Raw genomic sequence first — 21,540 nt, forward strand, 5'->3', positions numbered from 1 at the left:
ATTGGGGGATCATTTGCTCAGCAGCCCGGTGAGGGTCCGGGTTCAGTTCCCAGTATGTTAACAACAGGGGAAAGGCACGTACTAGTGGAAATAGAGAAACAAGGTTGCAAATGTGAGTTTCCAGAAAAAGCCAGGAGGCAGCATATTATCCCACAAATCCTACCCAGCTCTGTCCTGCCAGGAAGCAAACACCGCTGTTCCTCTTCCAGTCTCATGCCCTTACACTGTTCCCACAGCACTTCTGCCCATCCTTGAAAACCCTTGCTGCTTTTGTCTCAGGCACCTGCTGCACTGCAACTCTGCCTTTCTTTTCTTCTGTGTGGCTGGCTGGGTGTCCCCTTAGCCTTTTGGTTGCCAGGGGTTGTATCTCCTCTTGCTTTGATGCCTCTCTCCACCCATAAATCTGTGACCAACAGAAGTCCAGATGAGGGGAGTAGGCTTGGAGAGATGGCTCAGTGGTTAAGAGCACAGACTGCTCTTCCAGAGGTCCTGAGTTCAATTCCCAGCAACCACATGGTGGCTCACAACCCTCTAGAACGTGATCTGATGCCCCCTTCTGGCCTGTGAGTATATATGCAGGCAGAGCACTGTAAACATAATAATAAATCTTTTTTAAAAAAGAAGTTCAGATGGGCACTTTTAGATGATTCCAATCTTTTGTACCCTGCCATGAGCCCTGTGGATGGCGTGCTCTCTATCTGGCATTGCAAACATTTTAAACTTTTATTCTAATCACCATGACAACTGTACCTCACTTCGGGACCCATGTCACGTATACAGCGACATCTTCATGAGGAGATACTATTGCTCTATGCATTGCGACCTAAGATTGAAAACGTGTCCTGTTTTCATAAAGTCTACATCCTGTTTGAGAAACTCATTAGAAAAGCTAGAGTGTGGGTGTGTTCACTGCTGGCCACTAGGGGGAGCTGATGGGTCAGGTCTCGTTGAGGAACGAATTGGTCTAGCTCAGTAACCAGCTGGGACCTTAGGACACTTAGCTTCTCAGGCCCCTTGACAAGTCCCTAGGTCCCTTGACAAGTACCTTTGTAGAAGGGCCATGGGTGTTGACTCATTTTTTTCTATGGAATAATTGTCTACTTCGTTGATTTAACTGGGTAAACATTTTCTCAGCTTATTGTCCCCCAGGGGGTTGCTTTAATGTGACGTCTTGTCCCCGTGGTAGTTGCTGACTCAGTCCTTGCCTCTCTTTTTTTCCCAGAGAAGGGTGGAATTTGTGTCCCCTCCTCCCTGATTTTCCCCCTCATAAAACTGCCCTTTGGAAGTGTGACCTTGATACTTTCTTTGAGCGTCGTCATGCAGACTCACCTCCGCGGGTAGATTCCACACTATGCTCTGCGCTGGGCACCCTCCCTTCAGCTCAGCAAAGGAAGTTGCCTCTGCTTGATGTTCTGATTCTTCTTGTGGGAGGGGTGTTACTAATACTTATTTTTATTTTGTTTTTTACATTTATTTAATTACTTCACAGCCTAATACCAGCCCCCTCCCTTCTCTCCTCCCAGTCCCACCCCCCCCACCCCCTTCCCCGCTTCCCTCCTTTCCTCTCAGAGAAGGGGAGAAGCCTGGTGCCTTAAGCCACTGTAGGACTAAGCGCATCCTCTCCCACTGGGGACTTACAAGGCAGCCCAGCTTGGGGAAAGGGAAATGGAGCCAAAGGCAGGCAAGAGTCAGAGACATCTCCTACACCATTGTTAGGGGCCCCACATGTTGACCACACTGCACATCTGCTACATATGTGTAGGGGGTCTCGGTCCAGCCCATCAATTATGTTTTTTAAAAGTTTTGAGCTTATAATGACATTATTGTCTCCTTCCCCTTTTCCCCCACCAACACTGTCTCATGTATGCCCCCTACTCTCAAATTCTAGGCCCCTTTTCTTTAATTATTGTTGATGGTGTGTATATGTGTGCATTCCGAAATATAAATACAGCCTATTTGATCCATATGTTACATGTATATATGTGTTTTGGGGCCTGACCATTGGGCATTGGGTACCAGTTGATGTTCTTTTCCCTGGGGAAGAGGACCAATTCTTCCATTTTAAAGCATTCTTTAGTTGCCTGAAGGTTTTTTTGTTTTGTTTTGTTTTTGTTTTACACAGTATTTTTTAAAAATTTATTTTATTAAGTATACAGTGTTCTGCTTGCATGTGTGCCTGCATGCCAGAAGAGGGCACCAGATCTCATTATAGATGGTTGTAAGCCACCACATGGTTGTTGGGAATTGAACTTAGGTCCTTTGGAAGAGCAGGCAGTGCTCGTAACCTCAGCTATCTCTCCAGCTTTTGCCTGAATTTCTTTGTCTGGGGCCTTGTGGGTTTTCCCTCTTCCACGTTTGTATATCTTTTGGTGCTGTTCTTGTTCAGGCCATGTTTAGGCAGCCATGTTGGTGAGCCGTGGTGGGCGCAGCTTCTCTGGCATTTCTAGTAGACCCAATCTCACAGCAAATGAGATCCTCTGGCAGTTACAATCTTTCTGCGCCCTCCTCTGTAATGATCCCTGGGCCTTGGATACAGGAGCCATGTCGCAGATGTACCAGCTGGGAATGAGCTTCATAACTCTGCATTCTGATAGGCCGTGACTTTCTGTGATAGTCTTTGTCACAGAGAGACATTTCCTCGATGAGGGGCAAGGACTATACTTTTCTCCAAGTATAAGGACAAATGTGTAAAATATAGTTAGAGGCTATGCTGGCTTAGTGAAGTGATCCAAGACCCATAATCTCACCAGGCGCCCTGTACTTGTCAAGGTTTCCAGTATCAGGCATGATTTGTTGAGTGGGATTTACAGCTCATTAGAGAGCTGTTGGTTAATGCCAAGATGTGTGTGCCACTACTGCACTGTTAGGGTTTTTGTGCTACGATGGTCATTGCTGTGGCCCATAGGCATCATAATTGGGAGTTGCTTCTGGTATCATGAGAGCTAACCTCTAGAGAGGAGTCTTTCAGGTCAGATCCACTTGGACCCTTGGACCCTTGGGCCCTGTCTGTATTCGAAGTGCCTGGTGTCTTCAGCAGTAGGGACTTATCATTCTCCTCTGGGGACAACCAAAGGCAACAGAAATAATGTTTTGGAAGTCTCTTGGGTAACCCTGACCAACAACTCAAAGACTCCTCAGGCCTGGTGTTGGGGTTTTTGTTAGATAGGATATGGCACTTGGGGGGGGGGGAGTATTGTCAGCCCTAGATGAGTGCATTTCATTTGAACCACATATGTATATTGATATACAGCCTTGCGTGTATCATGGGTATTCTTGGGTAGACAGCCATTTTGATTCTTGAGAGAAGGATGCCCCTGAAAGAGACTCCAGAAACCTCATAGCCTGGCTTGAGGAATGGGATAAGGAGCCCATTTGGGTATAGACAAGAAAACCTCATGATCAACTCTGTCTGATACAGTAGGGAGAACTACCCCAGGTCCCTACAGAGCTGCCTGCCCCTTGACTTGCTCCCAGAAACAGATAGAAGTTATCTCTGCTGGCCCAGGACCACCTCAGTATCTGTCTTCAGTGGGAGACCATAGGCCAGAGGTGTTTCAGCCTTTGTCCATGAGCACAAAGGGGTCAGATCAATTAACTACATCATCTTTAGTACTTCAGAAGGTGGCAGCAACACAATTCTTATTCTGTTACCTCTACCTGTGTCTGTAAGGCTGTTTATCAAGCTTGGGAAGTGATGGTATGTTCCCCCTTTGCAGAGGGACAGGAAATGAGTGTCTCAGCATTCGGAATACAGTGTTTATCAGTGCAAGCCAGACAGTTAAATGAACTGTAAGCAAGAGGAATTCCTTTAATTTCATTAGTAAGTGGCAAAGCTGTCCTCTATGCCAGTTTCTGTCTCCACCACAACCTCAACAGTCACAGTTAGCTTGGCCCCAACCCTGCAGGACAGGTTAGGCTGCTGTTGGCTATCATGGGGTAAGGGGGGGCTGTCTGTCTGTCTCTTCCTAGAGACGGAAGCCAGCTTTCCTAATTTAGAGCACCTCAAGAAAGTTTCATGGGCAAGAATGCAGAACCTATTTCGGACCCTTTCCCTATTGGCCCCAGGAAGTAGTGATAGGCTTGCATTGAGAATAATACCTAGTCAACTGCGGGGACTCTGATGTGACTTATGCCTCTGGGATTCTGTCATAGAGGCTGTGGCAGTCAGGTATCCCCAAGCTTAACGTTGTCAACTCCTCAGTGAGGATGTGCTAGAGGATGTGTTCTTCCCTCTGGGTTCTTTACCTGAAGGTACCATCTGGAACTGGCTCCTGAGGCTGATAACGTGCTTCTCTCAGTTTGCCTTTCCACAACCATTTCTAAGTGGCTGCCATTCTTCTGATCTTCCATTCACACTCAGACACCGCTCACCTCCAGCTTCGGTTCCTTATGGTGATAAGCGTGTGTGGCCGAATCTTAGATCAGATCTCCATGGACAAAGCCCTCCCTGCCAGAGCCAGCCAGTCTCCTAGATGTGCTGTCTGCCCCCTTCCCCACAGGTATCTAAGTAGGTTAATGGAAGCATGTCTCTTGAGCAACCTGGAGTCCTGCCAGAGGAGTATTATGGGATGATCCCATTATGATGATAGATTTGTTTCATTTTATGTCTAATTGATCCTTTATGTCTTTCTAGCTATAAACACTCTGGCACATGACATATGGTTCCTCTCACAGAAGGATTTGTTTGTCATTTTCTAAGGAGCTGGGCTGGTTCTTTGACTTGCTTAGCTAATACAATGGCACAGGAAAGATGGGGTGTCAGATTGAGCCCAAGTCTTCAGAATCCTGTCCCCTTACTCCTTACATGTTTGGATGGTCATGAGAGCATGCATGGGCTGCTGAGCTGCAGGCTAGAAGCATGTGAACCAAGTCGTCCTCTTCAATACCTGACCAGAGGAGTATACATCAGTGGAAAGCTATGAGACTGGCCAAAGTAGGGAAAGCCTCATCACTGACCTCCCAGATGTGTGAGCAGGGAATGCTATAGGCTTAGGGACTGTTCATCATATGTAATACTAAGATGGGGAAAGGTACTGGACCAAATCTTCAAAGAGCTATTAGGAGCAACCTTCTCTCCTAAAGGAGCCCCCTGTACACTGCTCTTCTCTTGTATGGCTCCAAGCTGAGTATCTTCCATGGGTTTTCAATGCCATAGAGATGCCTATTATCTTTGTAGACACAGAATAGGCAGATACTCATGAGGTGAAAAGGCATCAAGCAAACAGGAGCCAAAGCCCACAAACATGATGCCTTGTATTGTCAAAAAATTGGATAATATTCTTGCTACCCAGATAGGGCAGGACATTGCTCGGGTTAACTCACATTCATCATCCTGGCATCTGGACGGGGCTCATTTCCACGCAGTAGCTGGTGGATGGCCATTCAACAGAGAGAGTTGAGAGGGTTGTTGGGGAGCAACAAAGGCAGTGCTTTGCTTTCCTAATGTTAATATGGACTAGAAGCACAGATACAACTTTGACAGAACGTATTCCTGAATGTAAGACCCTGTACTCTGACAACCGTAGGACTGTTGGTCTCTTTAGCCCAAGTCCCTAAGCTCTTGACACATACAGATAAAGCCAGTCTCTACCTTTTAAAACATTTTGCAAACTCGACTCAGTCACTCACACCTGTAATCCTAGCATTTGGGAGGCTGAAGCAGGAATTATCCAGACTAGCATGAGTTTGAAGCTAGCCTGCTGTACGTAGTGAGTACCAAGTGGCCATCCAGGCCTACACAGCAAGAGTCTGTCTCAAAACAACACACACACACACACACACACACACACACACACACACCAACCAAACAACCAAACAACCAAACAACTAAAACCAAAAAAAACAAACCTAAGTAGACAAAGCCAGCAAAATCCCTAAAGCAGGATCAAGAGTTTGTAAGACAGACTCTTGAGTGTCTGGGTATTTGATTATGTGTCTGGCCTTATATCCTGACAGTGATTGAATGACGCACACGTTATTGATGTGCCTTTGGTCATCAAGGCCGTCCATCAATCAGTCTCCGTGATTGTACTTCCTAGAGGTGAGGCCAAGAGAATAATTTATAGACAGGAAGGATATAAACACGTTTGGCTCCAGTTTCCCAGTGAAACACTGATTTCTTTGGCCCCTTTCTCATCTGAACTCAAGTCTCTCACTCCAGAGCTGTGATGTGCCCTGTGTGCTTTCAGAACAATGAGTACCTTCAGCTGGCTCCCGGTCCCAAGAGTTCCTGGGACTTTCTCTCACAGATGTCTCTGTCTCAGCTTCTGGCATGCCTGTCTGGAGTGGTCTCTGTCTTGGCCGTGTGGGGACCATTGTGTACTTCTGGCCAGTGACAGAGTGAGAACAGAGGATGGGCTTTAGAGGCAGCTGCAGAGAGAGCAGCTGTGTGGTGGTACACTGGGTCTTCACACTCCAGGGCACTCCCAGGGAGAAGGACTGGGCTCCAAAGGGGGCATTCATCGAGGGGAGCCAGTGCGTGAACAGACTCTGGGAAGAACAGCAAGGAGGGCTCTAAGTGAATGTGAGTCGTTTTCTTTCTTTTTACGAGACTGCTATGACTTAAGTCATGAGCACCGGGCAAGTTCCAAAAGCTGATTCTAGATGAATGCAAGGTTTGTAAACACGGGGTATGTGGTCTCAGCCAGAGAGAAAAGAAGGCTTGTCACAGGGGGGAAAAAAAGGCATCTTTTCAGAATTATCTTCCAAGCGGGGAGCACAAATCCTACAAGGGACATTGTGAGGCTTAGTTTAGAACAGAAAGGAAAGTATACCCTATTCTGCCTCTGGTGTCTTCAGCAGTAGAGACTCACTGTCCATCTCTGGGGGACAAGTAAAGGCAACAGGTAGCAACTCAGGGCAGTCTGAGAGTAGCCCTGCTGGCTAGAATCAGAGGTTGTGCCTGGCCTCGAGTGGAAGCTGTGCATTAACATTACAGACACATGATGAAGGTCAGGAGCTTCAAGTTCACAGCCACACACTCGCTCTTTGCTTCTGACTTTTGGATCTAAGCCATCCACCCCCAGATCTTTTTTTTTTTTTTTTTGTTTTTCAAGACAGATTTTCTCTGTTGTAGCCTTGGTTGGCCTGGATTTGCTTGCTGTGTAGACCAGGCTGGCCTCAAACTCACAGAGATCCACCTGTCTCTGCCTCCTGAGTGCTGGGGTTACAGGCGTGCGCCACCACGCCTGGCTCCCAGATCTTCTTTGACCAAGCTTTTAAGTAAAAACATCTAGACACTAATATCCATCTGTAGAAGCTCTGTAGCTCCTTCCTAGTGTGTCCCTCCTGTCCCCCAGCATCTCCTCCATAAGGGCAACTCTCTCAGCCTGAGACTTTTCCCCAGCCTTAAATTACTCTTTTACATGTATTCAATTAGTATTCACCAGGCGCTGGAACCCCTCAGTCCTCGCAGATACAGAGGCTGGTCCTGCTGTCAGATGGGATTTTCCTGGGAAGTGTCACTTTAGGCAGGCCTAAGAATGGACGAGTTGAGTTACCAAAGTCCTCAAGGACTCAGCCTCGTTGGAGGATACCGTCTTTATTGTCTGCTTATTTACAGGCCACCAGCATTTCCTAATAAGCCGGAAGTCTTTTCTGCTTGACACAGAGCAAGGGGCAAGTGGCCCTCCCAGCAAGGACTTGTCCTCCTGTGGTGTTTAAAACGCCATCTCGGGTGGCCAACAATAGAGCCGCTCCTGTCCACCCACCTCAGGCCTTTCCTCTTTGTTTAGCACCCAGCCCCACCTTTCCAGGGGGTTTCAAAGATCCATACATGGGTTCCTTCTGGGATGTGGAGCAGGAAGCACCTGCTAGCTTAAACATCGGCTGGCAGTATCTCTTATGCAAGTCCCACGATTTGCCAGACATTCCACTATCTTGGCTATCAAATCACACACACACACATACACACAAACAAAAACAACAACAACAACAAAACCCAAACAAAGGACTTGCAGGAGAGGCGGTGGGACAGCGGGTTTCCCAAAACTCCACCTTCTATACAAGTGGGCACAACCAGCGCTTGGCTTTCCAGCCTCTGCGCAGCATTCTCGCCAAATCCAGAGTTGGCAGCTCCATCGTTAACCCTCAGGCCTAAAAGGTCCCACTAGGGTCTATGGTGAGAGGGAGCAGGGAGCTGGGGAGATCTGGAGCACTGTGGCCGAGGGCTCTCCACATCCTTTTGTGGTAATCGTCTGCCACGGAATGCACTCTGGATATATTTTTACAATCTGTTGGCTTCTAAATTACAGCCATGCTGAATAAAAGCAGAGTAAACATATGATTAGTGAGTTCCTTCTGCTGAGCATAAAAATGAAATCGTTTTCCGGGCCAGGGCTTTAAGACATTGTGCTTTCAGTAAAATAGAAAACGGGAAAGTATCATTATTTCAAAGCCAAAGCAAAGGTTCATGGCCTGAATAACCACACTCCAGCTCCAAGAGGAAGCAGGGAAGGAAAGATTAAGTTGGGAGAACATACCAAGGACAGCCTGCCCGCCTGCTCAGCCGGTCACATGCCTCGCGCCGACTAAGCATTGAAAAATGGTATGGTAGGAGCTAGGGTTCTTCTGCCTATCCCAGGAGGCTCCGAAAGGCCCTTGCACATGGACAAGCAACATAGAAACTAAGCAGAGATGGGCTCCTAGCACAGCAGAGACAAGGGTTCCTGGCTACAACATGGCCCCACCCACCTTGCCTGTCTTCCTGTGTAGTGTCTGCTGAGGAATTCTCATGGTTGACCCAACTTGCACTGGCAACGTACCTGGGGTGCTTGCAGATCCCAAGGGACCAGATTGCAGGGAGAGCCAGGATGTGTTATTTCCTACCAGTTCCCCAGAAACCCTTACCCGCTGTGAGTGGAAAAGCTCTCGGGTATTGACGTCTGACGGGAAAAGGCTCAACACTTTTTTTTTTCCTTTGGGCACTTGTGTCACAGTGTGTTCCAGATAGATTTTTCCAGAAGCAAAGTATCTCCCTATGGTGAGAGGCTTACGATCACACGTCCTGACAGTGGTTGAACACACCAGTGTCACTTTCTTGATATCAGGGCCTCAAAGTCCCCACTGTGCTGGGCCCTGTTGCCTTGGGATAAATTCCAGCCTCCAGCAGCTCCAGTTCCAGGGTGAGGGTTGCTATGAAGTTGGTGTTACCGAAAGGTTAGGTCTCCTCTTATAGGATCCAGCGATAAAGCCAGCTGCCGCCGCCGCCGCCACCTCCTCCTCCTCCTCCTCCTCCCTTGGGCTGCCCTCGCTTAGGGACCCGGCTATGGCCTCCTTTCAGAGAGTCCCTTTGCAAAGCTGTGCCTCCATAAACCACGGTTTTCCCCACGAGGGTAATCAGGCTTGTGTAGACAACGTGTGGAGATCCAAGATAAAAAGCATTCGAGGCGCGCAGTATTATGAGAGCAAACATGGCCTGGACCAGTGTGCATTACCCAGAGGTTAGATACACAGTGAGTAAGACTTTACTCAAAGATAAAAGAAGCAGCTGTTTTTATCAGAGCACAAGGGTTCATTTCATTTTTCTCATTCATTTACAATATATGTTTGTTTGTTTATTTACTTATTTATTTATTTATGTCAGTGCTGGGGATTAAACTCAGGGCCTTGTATGTGTTAGGTAAACACTATTGCTGCGCTAGACCCGACGCTCCCCCGCTCCGGCCCCATATTAATAGTATTGATGCTTTTTTATTTCTCAGTAAAACAAAACCCCCAGGACCATAACACCTCTCCCAAACCCTACCACCAAGAAATGGATCTTTGCTCAAAAGGCATTTTTGGCCATTAAGGGAGAGACATGGCCCTCCACCCCACCCCCACTCCACTTTTCTGCATTAATTTACTGTACTCATTTCTGCTTCGTGGGACTTCAGTTTTAATAACTTCCAAAATTTAGCCTGAATCTCAGAGCTCACAGATCTGTCTGGGGAGGGAGAGAGCAGTTTGGGAGTCCCCAGTCTCTGTAACCTCATTTTTTACAGTTCACAGAGTAGGATAGATTTTTGTTCCAGAGGCGCCAGGCCTGCTGTAGAGAGCAGCCAGCTGGCCCAGGCTGACCTGACTCTATCTCCAGCACGTCTTTCGTAATTCCTTCAACCGTTTCTCTGGAAGACACAAAACTTTCAAAAAAAGTCTTGTGTGGCTTCCTTTCCCCTTTTAACCAACCACAAACAGTTGCACCCCCAAATTAGTTCAAGAGTAGCTAGCATTCAAACATCTGAGAAGAATCAACTCGGGGTGGGGTGGCTCCCCTGGAGGTTACCTGGCTGATAGAGGTGCATATAATGTTTTAAATTTCAGTGTTGTGACGTGCAACTCAAGCACCCTCAGAAGACAGTCTGCCCCACCCCCAGCCCCTTAAAGCCCGAGGCTGCTAGACCACGCTCTTGTTCTCCTAGGCCAGACCATCCATCAGCATGTGTGGCCACTGCTGTAAGTCATCCGAGCCAGGGAGACAGCTGTCAGTGATGAAAGCGGGGACAAGCAAAAGAGCTTTAATGAAATTTTATTTTGAAAATATGGCAAGAGTCTAAGGCACTTCAAACATTTAAATACATGTACAGGACCAAAGTGAAGGTGACATGATAGAAATACACAGAGAACTACACTATATTTCCCTAGAGGGGAACCCGTCCCTCTAACCTAATTCAACTGTTATCACCAGATATAGACATGATTGGGCAGTTAAAAATGTAACATTACATGTAGCTCTGTATGACTATACTGTGGAATATAAAAGTTGAAAATACTGTTAATTTCATATAGAAGTCCTTTATATAAAAAGCCATATAATACATCCACCTAGATAATATTTCTTGAAAATATTTCTTGTACGTTTACATGGTGTGAGAGTTCCATCTTTTTAAGCAGGAAATTATCAGCCCGGGGACCAAGTTGCTGACGATCAAAGTCTTCCATCTCAAGTTTCTTATTTTAAAAGATAAAAGAGAAATGAACAAAAGCGTCCTGGAATGGAATGCCGGAAGGGCCTCCCAATGGGTCCACATTTAGTAAGTACAAGTATTTGTGGAAATTTCGAGACTACAATGTCATGGAGAAGACATTTGCTTACGTTGTAGAAGTGGCCTGGTAAAGCCAGACTAGCATTTCCTACCACCGCAAATAACGGAGCCAATTCAGCAGCCACAGAGGGGTCCGAGCCCTACAGGAACCGAAGGCTAGAGGGGCGGCCTGCACCTAGCTTGGTCACTTCCCACCGGCTCTGCCTGTTCCTCTTCTGTTTGCTGGTCAGCGTGGCATGGTCCGTATACATTCAGTATCTGTCACCCCAACATGGTGGTACACGCACACATGGAGGGCTGTGTTTACACAATCAGTCAAAGGAGCCTCGGTGAGCTGGACCAGGAGAAGTCTTTCTTCCAAGCCTAGGGGTGCCCTACAGACCAGAAAGCAGGGGGAAGGGGTAGGGAAAGTGGAGGTTAATAAGTGACTTCAGGCAGCTGTGTTCCCCCCCGTCACTGGTTTGTCACAGCTGACAACCATCTGTGTGGCAGAGCCAGGCGATCTCTTCCTGAGAATGTGGGACAGATGTCCGCCCTCAGCAGGAACGGCTCGAAAGCCAGCTGGGCTAAGCAGGAGTTGTCCAACTGTCCTAGCAAGTCAGGATCCCACTCTGAGATGACGAACAGCCCATGGGCAGCGTTAGGAACAATGTCAGGAACACGCCGACATGGAGCCATCAGCTCCTTATGAGAGCTGCCGTCCCCCAAGGATGACTGAGACCCAGCCTTTGCTGGCACGGGGTTGAAATGACGAAGACTTAAGCTCTGGGCTAAACCTCCCATATTCAGAATCAACATAAGACCTCTGTGACCTGTTAAGTCCCCTAGGAAGGGGCCTGCCAGCCTGTTTGTAAATGCCAAATGCCCGATACTGACCGGAGACGGGGCTTTTGAGAAGTTGATGTGGGCATACAGAAGAAGAGCGATGTCCTTGTGCTCAGCTTCCAGGGCTATGGAGAGAGCGGTGCTGCCATCCTAAAGAGGAAACGGGAAACAACAGGCCAGGTTGAGTCTCCCAAATCTCCATCAGCCAGAAGGTAACAAACTGTAAAGTCCCCCAAATCTAGTCTTCTACTCAGTCCTTGAGGCAAGCGTTTCTGGGTCTTGACCGTGTGGAGGTGGGGGAGACCAGGCTCTGTCCATAAGAAGCAAGGCTCAAGGAGAGTTACTCATTCACTTTGGCTTTGCCTATTGGTGCTGGCACAGGGATGTGTACACCAGGGTCCTTAAAAACTGAAGGCTGTCCACCAAGAACCCCTATCCAATTGTCCCATCCACCAGAGGGGCAGTAAAAACAGGAGGGTAGAAACCTGTCTGTTTTCTTATAATCACAAATGAACAAGCAGGAACTAGGGTGTGGGGGTGTGTGCGCGCGTGTGCGCGTACTGGTCTAGCCAGTTGCAAACACCTCAGCCTTTCTCTAGACAAGGAAGCTGTGATCTTGTAGCCTACAGCACTTCTACTGAATGCCGGAGGTCACATCCACATGTAAGCACTCCACCCTGGCAGTCTGCATGTGTGCATCTTCTGGAAATACTGGGGCGGGGGGGGGGGGGGGGGGGGAGGGGAGGAGGAACATTGCATTATGGGAAATAAGCATGTTGTGATTGTTTGCTTTTTACTAAACTGCAGAGTCTGACATAGATACAAAGGAATTAAAGCAAAGGACAGCGCAGCTTATTTCCCGTCTGGTTTTGAGGTGAGGACTCTTCTTTGGTCACAGCAACAGGAAATGATCCCCATGTGGGCTGACTATTAGCATCCTGCCCTCCTACGCTGCGAATCCAGGGAGCAGCTTTTCTTTCTGGAGCTCAGGTGGGTGTTGCCCTACTAGTCTACTTGTGTATGAATAAGGAAGTGGGCGATTAGCTGGGTAGCCAGGATTTCTTATTTTTTTTAAAAGGAAAGGATATGCTACACTTTTTAGTTAGCACCCATTTCCCTTCATAGCATAGTTGTCTTGCAGTTGACCGATCCATGTTTGGAACAGCTAGCTTGTCTTTCTTCCCCCGCCCCCCCCAGAGCTGAGGACCGAACCCAGGGCCCTGCGCTTGCTAGGCAAGTGCTCTACCATTGAGCTAAATCCCCAACCCCCGTGGATTTCTTCAAGTCCCTGTAACACTACAGACTCTTACTACAAAGTGACATGTTTTCAGAAAGAAAGCAATTGAGCAAGACACATGCAACGAAGACCGTAGTGGGGGAAAAGTGACCCCCACCCCCCGCCACATCCCTGAGGAAGTGAAAGGAACTATAGTTCCCCCCTCAAGGTGGAAGAGGGCTGCCCTTCTACTCAGGGACACCTTCCCTGCTTTGCTCGTTGGAGTGAGCCCAGTGTGGAGTCTGAAATTTATGACAAAGGAGGATATTTCCCTTCTAACTTTACCGTGTTTTGAAACAAAGGAATGCTCTGGTGTGAGCAGCTCTGTGTTCCCCAGAGAGAAACTTTGAAAACCAGAACCAGCCTGGCCTGGCCTCCATGACCTTGGATTGGCTCCACAGCCCAGTGCCAGTCCTGTGCTTTCTGTCTGCAAGTGCACGGTCTCTTTTGCCTGTGCCCTCAGAAGGTTCTCACTTAAGGTTTCTCTCGGAGTAGGGCAGACTCGGGTGTGTGTGTGTGTGTCAGTGAGAAGCTTAGACTGATGACGGCAGAAACAGACCAAGCAGAAATGGGAAAATGTGCCCAGAACAGCCAGAGAACTCCTGGACTTCCTGGTTATGTGTCACAGATTATTCACAGTGCCAGACTACTGTAGATCACTTGTGACACTGCATTCAAGTGGTTAAATGTTGCATCCAAGGGGGAAAAACCCCAAGTTTCAACTGAGGGACTACTCATACACCGTCTCCACTGGGTTCAATTCTGTAGGGCCCAGTCTGCCTATTCCTATTTAAGAACACCGGCTCTCACTTTTTTTCCTTTTATGAACTTGAAGGTGAGGTCGGTTTGTTTGTTTGTTTATTTATTTATTGCTTTTGGCTGATGCTGCCAAGTTGGGCTATAAAGGGAAGAGGCCTGGATGCCAGCATCAGTCCACAAGGAGCAGAAAAGATGGGACCTATCCCCGCTCCTGGCTAGAGGCTCAGCGGTACTCACGTTGTCCTCCAGGTTGCTATTGCAGCCTGGCTGGGCCAGGAGCAACTTCACAATCTCCACATGGCCATGTTCACTGGCACACATCAGAGCTGTGGAGCCCTCGTCATCCTGGATGTTGACATCAGCCCCACAGGCCAGCAGGCCCTTTACCATGTCGATCCGCCCATGACTGACGGCCAGCATGAGGGCTGTCTGTCCTGCCTAGGAAAGAAATGACGGTCAGAGTCAGAAGTACAGATCAGGCAGGAGAAGGCTGGGGTGGGTGGTGGGGTGGGTGGAGTAGACAACACACAAAGGTACTAGAGATATGAGCTAAGGAAGGGTATGGCACACGGGAAGCAGTCAGGTTTTCACCAGAACTCTGAGAATGTCTCAGAAAAGAAAGGTAGATAGCTCCAAAGAGGTGTAATGTCAAATTGTGAACACATCTTGGCTTAGAGCTGGCAAAGAGCCAAGACAGTAACAGTCAGTTTTCAATGAACCTATGGCGAGGACCCTATACAGGTCCCCTGTATGTGAAATGCCCAAGAGGCCATGCAAAGCGGGCAGACTTGCAATGTGGGACTGAGCCCACGAGTCACCGGTGTGCTGGTCAGTAGAACGGCTGGAGCAGCGCACAGCCTGCCGCTGTCAGTGTGCCACCAGCGCTGCTCTGTCAACCGGGTCGTCGCAGCCACTGGCCCGGCGGCAGTGATGGTGAGCGCAGTAGGGAAGGCACTAACCTGACTGGCCTTGGCGTTCACGTCTCCACAGCCGAAGAGTTCTTCTACAACCTGCATGTCCTTCTCTGCCTCGACGGCTGCGAGGGCCGCCAGCATGATAGGCGTGTACCCCGCCTTGTTCTGGTGATCGACATTACACACGTCTGTAACAGAGAGGTCTATTTAGGGAGAGCCGTCTAGAACAGTTATGGAAGTGCTTGCTGAAGGTGTGATGTTGATAAGAGCCCCATGGGAAAAAAAAAGTGCCCTGAAAACAACGGTTTCATGCCCTAACTCAGAGGGCTGGCGGCAGCAGCAATGACAAATGTGCCACCATTGGGATATGGTGATTGTGGGGCGATAGCTTGGCAGCGTCCGAGGAGGTTGCTGAGCATAAGCACTAATGAGGGACCCAGACGGGCACATGTCCAGAAAGTCACTCACGTGGCTTCTAACTCCAGGGCTTGTGGTGTAAGATCAATATTGACGCAGTAAGTCCTCTAAGAAGCTGCCAAGGACTCCCAGACCCTGTGGGCTAGATCTCCTCTGTTCCCTAACTCTCAAGAAGCTTCCCAGGGCTTTAATGACACGCCAGGATGAAGAGTAATGGAAAGTAGCTTTTATACTGAGCAAGTATCAAGTTAAACATTTAAGACGGGAAACTTTGCTTGGGATCCCGCTCCATCCCATAATAATACAGCGGGATGTAGAGAAGGACATATGTGTAAAAAGCAAAGGCTGTAAAGTGGGGTACACACGTGGCCCCAAGGTCCTCAGGGTCTGAGCTCTTCAGTCCTTGGAAGCTGAAGGACCCAGAGCTACATTTTTAATGGAGCCAAAAATCTACTTGAAATAGTAAGCAATAAAACCAGAGTAAGTGAAGTGATTAACTAAAACCATCTAACAATGGAATCAATTCAGTTGGCAAGATAAACACTGTAGAGCTCGGAGGGTAGGAAAACAAAAACATCACTTATTTCAGGAGTAATTCTGAAACTCTGTTCCTAGCTTCCCTGGGTATTACCCAGGAAATATTTTATTCCTGACTTTAACAGTATCCCCAGCTGTTTATAGCCACGGAGGAAGGGAGACCTGGAACTCCTTCCCATTATCAGATGGAAGCAGTTATCCCCTAACATGGGCACTGAGGTAGAGACCACACAGTGCTGGGGAGGCAGCTCGGTGGCAGAGCGCTTGTCCAGCATGCAAAAGGCTGTGGGTTGTAGCTCCAACACCCACAGCTGCATCCTCAAGAAAAGAAAAAGGGCATTGGGAAACTGAGAAGAATAGTAACAAATGGTAAGTGTGCTTGGCTTTTTTTCTTTTTTCCTCCTGTACTAACAATTCCAAGATGCAGCAACGCATTGGCAGGCTAGTGGATCAAGAGACAATAAGGGGTCCCTTCTGTAGTAAAACCCCCCCCCCCCCCCCCCCCCCCCCCCCGTGTCTCTGACCCATGGCTGCATTCTGGGACGGCAGGTTCCCACTACTGTAATGAACAAGCTCCGGCGCTAACGGGAAACGCTGCCTCTTGTTTCTGTGATTCTTCAGGCGCGGCGTGGTTGGACAGGAAACAGCGGTGACTCTCTGTGGCTTTACTAACCCCTACACTGAGTAGCCACTCACTTCTACACAGCCATGTAGAGGCTGGTGGGCAAGGACAAATAGAGTGGTTGCAGACACAAAAGCTGTGACTTGGGGCGGGGCGGTGGGGGGCGGGGGTGGGGGGGGCGGGGCTGTAAACAAAGCAAACCAGGCAAGACCACGTGATTCGGAGAAGCAAGAGTGAGTCAAGTCTATTAGCAGGGGTACACCTCATTTGAAGACAGCTGACCTGCAGCGAGAATAGCTTCAAAACCTCCTTTCAGAATAGATATGGTTGTTTCTTTTATTGCCCAGGCTCGGTGAACCTCAAGCCAGCCGCCCATCCATGACTCAAGAACAATATTCTTGCCATGTCACGTGGAAAAGCGACGAAAAGACTTTACGATGGCCAAAGAACTAAGGCATGGGTCAACCGGCTTCACAAAGACAGGTCCCTGGCATGAGTTCTTCTGGGGGGTGGGGGGCAAACAGGGCAGCCTCCATACCTGCGTCCAGAAGTAGCTTGACAATCTGGAAGTTGGAGTGAGACACGCTGTAGTGGAGGGCAGTGTTTCCATTGCCGTCGGCCATGTTGATGATGTAACGGAGCACCTCGGGAGAGACAGCCTCGAACGCGGTGATGTAGTCGCCCACCATGGCTGGCACAGCGGACTTCTGACTGGACACTCGGAACCACTCGTGCTGCAGGGTGTTCAGGCAGAACCTCTGCCAAGACACCAAGCTGCTGTAAGTTCTATTTATAGCTCTCTCTGCGCACACCCGAAAGCCCAAGCAACCAGGCCTTATAAAGTCAAAGTCTGGGCTCTCGACGTCTGCTCTCCATAGCTGGTGAGACCCAGCGCCTGGAGAGCAGCTTCAAACAACAAACTTGAACTTTTCTTCAGGTTTGCAATCCTAGTGTCCACACTGTGGTCACCAAGAAAGAGGTCACAACAGTGTTCTCAGAGCCAGTTCTCTGAGGTTCAGTTTTGGATTCTGCTACTTATGAACGAATGATCCTGTGCATCTTCCTTATTCGGCACCTTAGTTCCCGGGTCTTTTAAAACAAAACAAAACCCTAACTTTTTATTTTTTGGTTTTGGTTTTTCGAGATAGGATTTCTCTCTGTAGCCTTGGCTGTCCTGGATTCGTTTTGTAGACCAGGCTGGCCTCGAACTCACAGCGATCTGCCTGCCTCTGCCTCCCTGAGTGCTGGGATTAGAGGCTTGTGCCACCAGGCCCAGTAAGTTAGTTGGTCTTTTGAGTGACTTTTTTTCATTGGAATCAGGAAGAAATTAGCCCATCTGCAACCGTGTTCCTTCCTGACTCAGAATGACTAACTCCAATCTCCTACTGTAGTAGGCTGGGACTTGAGACTAGCCTAGGCTACATAAGCTAACTTCCAGGTCAACCTGCGCTACAGCGTGAGGCCCTGTCTCACACAGCAAACTGGGATAATCTGATCCTAGGCACACTAGTCTGACACGGTGGCTGCTACTCTACAGATACTTAGACTATTTTTATATGTTTATTATTTATTTGTTTATTGTGTGTGTGCTAGTGCACACACATCACAGGCATGCGTGGAGGTCAGAGGACTACGTGCAGGCATTGGTTATCTTCTTCCAAAATATGGATCCTGGGAAATCTAACTCAGGTTGTCTGGTAGATGTCATTACCCACTGACCCATCTTGTAGACCCTAGAGACACATCTCTCAGGGCCTCGGATACTGAGGCTGGGTTTGGCTAGTGTGGTTTCATGGGCCTGTGTAACTTGTGTTGTGTTCAAGCCTGTGACAGCCACTGCCAACTTTTAACGGAACGTGCCAGGCTCACAGCATTACAATTACATTGCCAGGATCAGCTAACTCCTAAGGTCTCCTTTTTGTTTGTTTTCATAGCTCCATGATCCTGAGAGCCGTGTAAGTCACTTGAGCAGCAGATACCGACTTAAATGATTCAGCCTCAAGTGAACTAACCCTGCGGACACACACGGACTCAAATCCGGAGTTATTATCAAATTAATGCAAGAAGCCACATTTCCACACTGCTCTGAAGATGGAGCTGCCAATCAGAGGCCTGCTCAGGTCAGCAGTTGCAAATCCAACTCTCAGCACAGGGGTGAATCACCTGGTGGCGGCACACCAGATTAACCGTTGGCACGGCAACACTTGTGCATCCTGTGTTGCGTTGCTCCTGACCATTTAGGTACCCCACAGTCTCCATTCTACCTGCAGAGATCTCTCCAACTGGGAAATGGCACCGCACTTATTTTTTTTGTTTAAAAATAGAGGCTGTCTGCATTCCACACCAGAACCTAATGGGTAGGTTCCCAACTGAAAGGAACGCTGACCTCAGCCTAGGGAAGTTTCTTTCAAAAAAAACAAAGAGTTCTGGGAGGCTGCTCTTTGGACCAGAAGGTTCTATGGATAGAAGCAGAACATGGAGAAAGAAGAAGATTGCCTGCAATTAGCTTTCTCTTTCTTTCTGCCAAGTATGTGCCTCCCAGATAGCTCCACCACAAGAAAAGTACAGGGTGGATAAAGATAGTGGAAGCCGGGCCTCACAGAAACGGTATGTTCCCTGAGCTGGGCTGTACGATGCTCAGTCTGCCAGCTATACTAGAAATGAATGGTGCAAGGAGAAGCATGCACACACAGCTCAGGGGCAGGGTACCATATTCCCATGGTGCACCTGGGTGATGCTGCATCCCCGGGGACAGTTCCCGTCAGTCAGTCAGACTCACCATATCTTTGCTGGTCAAAGCTTTGGGATCGTTTATGTTATCTTTCAGTAAGTTGCATGCAGACAACATCTTTTCACTTAATTCATACCTAAAAGGGAAAGGAAAAAAAAAAAACAGAAAATTCAGGATTGGCCATAAAAGTGATTTTTATCTCAAAGCCCACAATCATTTAACAGGCCAGGGCCATACGAGAGCCTAGGCAGGCCATGATGATTGAAACGGTCCCCAGGCACTGGTGACTGACATCACTACACAAAGTCAGTACCTCTGACAGTCTCTGCATAAATGTACAGCTACATCAGTTTGGCCTTTACGGTTTTACAAAATAACACTTGGAAAATTTTATTCTTTTTATTGTAAGTTCTTAAAAATATTCTTAGTCTTGGCCCATGCGTGATGATATATGCCTTTGATCTGAGTATTTGGGAGGCAGATGGATCTTGTTAAGTTTGAGGCCAGCCTGGTCTACATGAGTTCTGGAGTGAGTTCCAGCATAGCCAGTGAGGCTCTGTTTCCACTATATAAAAATGTAAGTATTTCTTATATTAATAAATATATAAAAGTATGTTCATATAATATATTATTCTTAAGGAGCAAAACAGGTCTAAATTGATACATTTAAAAATGTTGAACCCACATTTAGTGACCCAAGTATTTGCTCAACACATATGAAAAGCCAAAGAATAAATGATACCATAAATACCTCAATAAAGCCATTTGAAACTCAGAAGACATTTCAAACCCTTTGAAAACACTTACCTTGTATGGACAGTGAGCTTCCATTTGACAAATTTAACATAAAAATGTTTGCTGAAATGTTCCAGTTTACACTTCTCAAAAAACCACGCTGCTGTTCCCATCTCTTCTCATCAGCAACATGTCTGCACTTCCTCACAGTGTTGCGAACTCACCCCATTTCTCAGGTGTGGGCCTCAGCCAAGCAGAGTATGTGAGATTTTCTTTCAGCTGATACTTAGGACAGTCCCACACTTCCTCTTGTGTTCCTTATCCCTCAGTGAGCAACAAAACTAAGCTGTGTGCCTGACATATACCACCTTTCCAGTTACTGTGGTTTGTGGGTGAGGCTACACGCCCGTCCCTTACGCACACAATGGTTCTGCGATAACAGTTCTGACATTCCCCTCAAGACAAAATCTGAAATCTTAAGTAGAGTGCTGGTCCCCAGAAATGTCTCATATGCCTTTGTATACAAGGTGATGGGTTCGAACGATGGAGATTACCATGGACAGCGGTTGCGCGTGCCAAATTAGACAGCACGGAGTTTAAGTTTAGCGACTGAGCCATCCTCATCGCTGCACTGAGAGCGCTGAAAGAACATACTCTGCACTTCGATTTACTAGAACCTTGACCAGATGTGCGTGCTCAGAGACACAGACACGACTAAACACACAGGTATGGCTGAACCTATCTGAACCAGTTAATTCTATTGTCCAATTACACCAAGCATGGGAGGAACCGGGGAGGGTAGGGTAGGGGAGGGTACCACACCTCTCTCTGATTTCCTCCTTCTCAGGTTCACACTCTAGAACCTGCATTTCATCTTCCACCCTGGCCGACTTGAAACCTTCCATATTAACTGCACGGTGCCCTTCCGCCATTCCCCGCGTGTCGGCCTCCTCCTCCTCTTCCTCCTCTTCCTCCTCCTCTTCCTCGGGAGGATACTCAATGGCATCATCATCATCTGACTCAGAAGAGGAGCTTCCATCTGAGCTGGAATCATCACTTGAAGTTGTCTCATACCTAGGTGGCAATTGGGGTTTCAGGAGGTGCAGAGTGTCCCCTGTAAAGACCCGGGGACAGACATTCCAGGGAACGGAAAGCTGCTGCCTGACTCCAGATGGCTTGGCAGTGGTTTAGAGCCTGCACTCAGAAACCCAAAGGAAGGTCTACGTGTGGGCCTGGTGGGTTTACAATAGGTTCTGACTTCAAAGAGGTAATTCCCAGTTGATGACTGGTGCATGCCACTTGTTAAAAAAAAAAAAAAGCGCTGACACCACTAACTGAGAATAAATTGAGAGGAAAGTGACTTTTATAGGAACTCGATCTGCAGTTGCTCGTTTCCCAGCTGTCTCTTCATTCTTCCTATTGGGCCCTGCCCACCCTCCTACTGTCAAGGCAAACAGATAATATACATAACCAATAGTTCCTTTCTTGCATGTCCTTTGAAATCTGGGCCTCATCATTCAATAAAGCTGAAGATTTGTAAAACATGCACCATCCTGTTAAGCCTCTCTGGGTAGCCACCTTGTTATAAATACCCAACGCTGCACTGTTGCTTTCTCGTTGAGTAATCAACTAATTGCTTTGATCCAATTGTAGGAGGGCAAACAGGCTCAACCACCCGGGGGCCAATAACTACTACTAAG

The 21,540-nt window shown here is 47.9% G+C and overlaps 1 protein-coding gene across 5 annotated transcripts in view; it reads right to left on the reverse strand.

Annotated features, from left to right (window-relative positions):
- Window positions 1-10,491: 10,491 nt before the first annotated feature.
- The window catches only part of KANK1 (KN motif and ankyrin repeat domains 1), a 197,664-nt gene continuing 186,615 nt past the window's right edge, over window positions 10,492-21,540 (reverse strand). For 4 of the 5 annotated variants that reach the window (XM_084771719.1, XM_084771721.1, XM_084771718.1 and 1 more), the window contains 7 exons: window positions 20,663-20,914; window positions 19,154-19,241; window positions 16,913-17,132; window positions 14,844-14,986; window positions 14,122-14,322; window positions 11,901-11,999; window positions 10,492-11,398 (listed from right to left, as the gene is read on the reverse strand). In XM_084771719.1, the coding sequence (XP_084627845.1) occupies window positions 11,336-11,398; window positions 11,901-11,999; window positions 14,122-14,322; window positions 14,844-14,986; window positions 16,913-17,132; window positions 19,154-19,241; window positions 20,663-20,914 (1,066 nt within the window). In that variant the 3' untranslated portion in view covers window positions 10,492-11,335. The remainder of the gene's footprint in view (window positions 11,399-11,900; window positions 12,000-14,121; window positions 14,323-14,843; window positions 14,987-16,912; window positions 17,133-19,153; window positions 19,242-20,662; window positions 20,915-21,540) is intronic. The other variant, XM_084771722.1, reaches the window with a different exon arrangement.

The sequence above is a fragment of the Acomys minous genome (genome assembly GCF_964271855.1).
Source record: "Acomys minous genome assembly, chromosome: 2".
NCBI classification, from domain to species: domain Eukaryota; kingdom Metazoa; phylum Chordata; class Mammalia; order Rodentia; family Muridae; genus Acomys; species Acomys minous.